The sequence below is a fragment of the Rhincodon typus genome, chromosome 18 (assembly GCF_021869965.1).
Source record: "Rhincodon typus isolate 14 chromosome 18, sRhiTyp1.1, whole genome shotgun sequence".
Classification (NCBI taxonomy): Eukaryota; Metazoa; Chordata; class Chondrichthyes; order Orectolobiformes; family Rhincodontidae; genus Rhincodon; species Rhincodon typus.
Genome location: NC_063349.1, coordinates 34,760,163 through 34,765,866, shown reverse-complemented (window position 1 = coordinate 34,765,866; position 5,704 = coordinate 34,760,163). Strand labels below are relative to the sequence as shown.

Below are 5,704 nucleotides of genomic sequence, written 5' to 3'. Positions count from 1 at the left end.
CTCTCCCCTCTGAAACCTTACTCCCTCACCTCTCCCCATCCTTCACCAAACCTCTCCCCTCTGAAAGCTTACTCCCTCACCTCTCCCCATCCTTCACCTAACCTCTCCCCTCTGAAACCTTACTCCCTCACCTCTCCCCCTCCTTCACCTAACCTCTCCCCTCTGAAACCTTACTCCCTAACCAACACTTTTCTTTCTGTTACCTTACTCCCTTCACCTCCTCCCCTCCCGTACCTGGCGGCCAGCCTCGGAGTTGTGCAGGATCATGGTTTCCCGAGCTTCCTTCTCTCCTGGGAGGTCGGGGCTCGAAGGTTTCTCGGTCGAGTGGATGAACTTCCTGCTGAACGCCACGCCGTACTGGATGTCGTCGGAACAGCCTCCCCAATGCCAGCCCTCATCGGCGGAGCCGCCGCTCTGTAGGCTCCTGTCACAGGAGCACTCGGTCAGGTTCCCGGCGCTACAGGCTCGGGTCACCGAGTAAACCAGTCCCGCCGCCATCACCGCCTGGATGAAGGCACTTTCCTTCGTACCTGAGGAAGACAAAAAGGACCCGGTAGGAACAAGGCCATCTCCAGGCCACGGTGACCCCAAGTTCAGCCGGTTGCGACCCCCACCAAAAATCTTGGAACCAATTGGCGGGAGTTTGGGCGTCCATTTCCGCGCAACAGGCGCGAATAAACTCAGCGGAGCGGAGACTTATTACAATATACGTGTCGGGTGAGCAGGTTACTATGTTTTCCTGAATGAATATTTAACAAATGATAAATTCTTATCGGTTTGTTTGATGGCTCTGGTTTACATTTTGAAAGGTTTAAGAGAACAAGAGGGCGGCATCTACTTAAAGGAGCTTGACTTAGCCTAACAGATCTTCATTTCCATTTCGCTGAAATATGGTCGGGTGACTTCCTGTCTCAACTCTGCACACAATGCTGGAGAATGATACGGATCAAACACTTCACATGAATTCATTATTCTCTTTTCCCCAGCTTCGGGCTGTGCACTGAACCACAAATGCGGCCTTTCAGAAGATTAGGAGCGACATGAGCAGCAGCTTTTTTTCTCCCCCCTCTGGATGTAACCTAGCGACTTCGTAAAACAGTTCGAGCGATTTGTTGTGTATTTGAATAAACCTCGATTGCCTTACACGCCACGCTTCTCAACAATAATCGCAATTCATTACACTTTGTGCCAGTTATTGACAATCGATCGCAATACTTTATACTAAAATAAGTCATTAATAAAATTTAAATTTTAATTAGGTAATTGCATTTTGTAATAAAATATAAATTAAACATGAATAAAACATTAATTTATATAACGTTTCGATGTCTGTTGAATAATGTATTTAGGTTTATGGTTTAAAATTGTAATTTTTTTGCTGTTGTGATGCTGCTAATTTTCATTTAAATATTATCTTTAACTTTCTTCATATCTTTATATTTTTTCATGTTCTAAAACGTTTACCATCAAAATACGGACACTTGATCAGGGTTAAAATGCTGTTGAGAAAGTTAACAGAAACCACATGGAGACCTTCTTGATCAAGCTACAGTAATACCGCAACCTATAGCAGCTGTTCGCTATGCAGAATTACTTATTTGATGTTTCACGAGGCAGTTAATAGATTACCCTGAGTATCGTTAAATACAATTACGACCAAGGTTTGATTTAAAACTAAAGGAAGTACTTAGCAGCTGCTTTATGCAATATTACAACGACTGTATGGAATTTCTAAACGATAAGAGAAATATTGCATTTTCACTTTTGTAAACAGTAGTTCCACGTGGTTTGTTTCCACTTAATAATCAAAACCAACGATTTCTTGCTGTTCCACTTAACTGTCTGAAATATTGAATACGGATCTCAAATTCAGGTGTAAAGACCAAGTATATGTTTGTACGGTTGACTCACCACTGGTTAGCTCATAGCCAAAGACAGAGTAATCATTTGTAATTGAGCAGTTCCACCTCTCGTGTTTAAACTGATTCTGGCATTCATAACTACCAATGCGTGCTCCTTCTTTAATGGTCGGCAAAAGATTGGGCTTTCTTTTACATAGATCTTTCTGTTTGTTTGAAAGTGGCAAACCTAGACACCCCATCTTCTCGGTAACTCCACTGGCCGTGGATCCTAACCACCTGTTGTGAGTATATAGAAATGCACATCACTATCAAATAAACAATGTATCACAAACAAACACAAAACCCGACTCTTTCAATGATCAAGTTTACTTACATCCAATTTCCTTGACAGTAGTAGGGAAAGCGTATTAGGATTACTGCGAATAACATACAACACCGAAATAATCCAAAAGAAGCCCCTTTCTCCATGACAGAATCATTTATTATCTTGTGCCAAGCGAAAGTGTCACGGTTGTTAGTGTAATTGAGAATCGGCCCAGATTGTTGCAAATGTAAGGGGATTATCCTTCCGACTTGCCTCACCATTCATGCTGTAATCCTGTGAAGGCTTTTTACAAAATAGGATGCGGAGACAGAGTGTGAAATAGATTGAGAATAATAAATTCACAAAGAGATAACATTTGGGGCAAATCTTTGTGAAAGGACGAATTCGATTCGGCGTTGTGTTGCCTCTGTCTGCCAATTCTGTAGTTCCCGCCCACGTACACTTACCATTGGATAAAGGCGAAATTACAGTGAAATAGACCACAATGGCGATTGGTCGGTTATCACCTTCACAAGTGGTGTTTGATGGAGCTGAGCACTGAAAGTTCATTTAACCACGAGGGAGCTTCAGTTATGATGCGGGTGGTAGTAGACATCATCATATCTCCAGTTCAATTACAGTTGGGGTCATTGGTAACTCTCCTAAATTGTGAAATGGATCTCACGCTACTTAACACGCTCCTGAGATACACACCGCACTTTTCCTCGAAGAATCTAATTATTGGAAGCCACATTCTGTCTACCTCGACAATTATTTTAGTGAATAATAATCCTGTGCCAACAGTCTATACAGTTCCAGTTTGAAAAAGGGGAACTATCAGTCACTTAAAAGTCTATCAAAATGATGAATGAGAGCATTTAATGTAAAACAACTCTCCCCAAACATTGTACAACGTCTAGATGAAAGTGATATGCAGAAAACTATTTTAGGAAAATTGCTCCATTCGTTTTTAAATAGTAGGACTGGAATTTGGTCTGAATGGGTTTGGATACAATCCAGGGAGTATGTTCTAAACGTTAGGTTGACTTGGGAACATTCTTTTTAACCCCGTCAGCGTAGAATGTTACCTCGGCAGTTAAATATCTCGCGTGTATCGTTGTCTTATGCAATTGGAAATATGTTTTATAAATATTGAGAGAATCAACATCTGGAAAGTTTAGATTAATGCGTTTGCATTTTACATCTACATTTCCATTCTACTAAACTTCCGAATTTAATGTGATCTAAAATGTCGTGTTAACAAATCTGCCCGGGATTTGTGAAATGTAATAGATTGATTTCTTCAAGGAGGAAATGAAATTGTATTTGGTATATTTGCTTGCCAATATCAGTTTTGTTAATGCATCCGCGTAGTCACTTAAACATTAACACTGTTTTTCGTGTTAATGAAGTGATTGCTGCCTTCGAAAACCTAAGCTAACATTTGAATATCGATTCTGAAAATGTGTTGTTTAAACTACGAAGAAAGTTCGATTGAACGATGTTAGTAGCTATCAAATTTGTTAGTGTTAGCTCGGTTAAGCTGTTAGTGCAACATTGTTTTCAATGATATTATTAATCAATTTGTACTGTTTGCAATGGCATCGAACGTTTGAAAAACAGTTGGACTTGAAACTGTAAACATAATAATCTTTCAGGAGACAAAAGGAATAACAACAACTAACCCTTCAGCACCCACCTCTTTCCACTTTCTGGCGGAAAGGTGCCGCCGTCGCATCTTTAGCCAATAAGTAGTTCCAAGTTTGATACAGTTTATTTGTAGATCTTAGGGAAACAGAAGTTTGATTAGATATTTGTGTAAACGACTTACGACTTTTAATCCAAGTTTCCTTTCGGTGATGTTTCGGCCATCTGTTTCTGTGATATAACAGGTGGTTCCAGGATTTCTTGACAAATCTTTCCACAGCGCAACGTCTAATAAATTGCTTAGTGAAACGAGGGGAAGCGCCTAGTCAGCCTGAAGCGTCTTGTGAAAGTGACTCCGTTACAACTTAGTATGCGAGCTTATATTTTTATAAAGCACGTTATCGTCGTTGGGAGTACAGAATTTAAAACAAAAACAGTTGAACATCCTTCTTCCATGTTACTTAACGTTCTTTATTTGCTTTTAACTATTTACATCATGTATTTTCTCTCCTAACATTGGGAACCAGGAAGTAACAATTTGGAGATTCCTGTTCCTTTCCAATTAATTACATTTGAGAAGACAGAAATATGTCTTGATGCAAGCGTACAGATACTGCAGTTAGCTGATTCTACAAACACATTAGTTTGACGCGTGAATGGTTGGCCAGGGATAACAGTCTTCCATATCTGATAGACTGTCCCCAAGCAGCAGTAGATTTGCTTCCAAAACGTTCAGTTCTTCTCGATAAAAGCTTTTAATTACTGAGCTACTTTGAAAGTACCAGAAGTCATAAGCGGAGCGCAACACTCGTGTATTACAAGTGAACGCTTAAAATTAATTTAATCTGAAATAAATTCGAAAAAATGACGGGGGGAGGGGAGATGAGGAAGAGAGGTCAGAATGGTGTTTGAAAACAGTGAAGCTAATAATTTCTCAAATGTATTTATATCGGATGGAAAGTTCATCAATTGTATTTTAACGCAATTTTAGTTCAAGATTCTACTGTAGGCGTTATTGGCAATGTAACTTAATCAGCCTCTTAAGAACTAGCCGATTTGATTAACTTAAAAAAAACCTATAGTGCACAGTCATCGAACAGTATATGGTATTCTCAAAAAAATACTGTTTGATTTCGCCATAAGCAAAAGCTACAATCGATCAGTTATACAGATAAAGTAGACTTTTTACCAGATTTTCAGATTTTATTATATATACATTATATTAAATGTATATATACATATTATATATACATTTACGCCTTGAATATCACATCACAATTAAAACAGGCACTCGAACTATACACGTAAGAAAGTCTCATTGTAATTTTATGGCATCTAAATTTAATTATTTATACAATTTAGGTTTATAATAACCTCGGATGAGCTAACGTACAAAACTGTGGTAGATTTGGGTGCACGTTCTTGTAGATAACCCTTTAACAAATTACTCCAATTAGCGTGAATAAATTTAAAAACAAACAAAGACAAATATGAGCATATTGGACTTTAACTAAGTCCAATTGATCATCCACGCCGTTTTCTCGTAAATCTGGATCTTGGTATTTCAGACCAATGGAAACTGAAATCTTCAGTAGTGTCATTCTTTGAGCTGCAATTCTAAATTCCAAAGAACTGCAGTTCTATTTTCAGAGCATTTTAAGCACGTACTGGGTTCGTCCAAATGACTTCAAATGCCAGCTCTGGAATAGTACTGTAGTACTTATTAGTCATAAAGTATTATCCAAACTTTAGGTTTATAATCCTATGTATTGAGAACACGAAAGAGTTTACTTCTTTGCTGCTCAGATATAAATAGTGGGGTTAAGAAGCACATCTTATGGCAGAAGTACATTTCGCTGTTTGTAAAATAGGTTGTTATCCATTCTACTGA

The 5,704-nt window shown here is 38.8% G+C and overlaps 1 protein-coding gene across 1 annotated transcript in view; it reads right to left on the bottom strand.

Moving 5' to 3' along the window:
- Positions 1–2,586, bottom strand: part of wnt16 (wingless-type MMTV integration site family, member 16) — a 9,847-nt gene extending 7,261 nt beyond the window's left edge. The window contains exons 1-3 of the mRNA XM_020534589.2: positions 2,236–2,586; positions 1,912–2,138; positions 235–530 (exon numbers count right to left, since the gene is read on the bottom strand). Of these exons, the coding sequence (XP_020390178.2) occupies positions 235–530; positions 1,912–2,138; positions 2,236–2,447 (735 nt within the window). The 5' untranslated portion in view covers positions 2,448–2,586. The remainder of the gene's footprint in view (positions 1–234; positions 531–1,911; positions 2,139–2,235) is intronic.
- Positions 2,587–5,704: the final 3,118 nt, after the last annotated feature.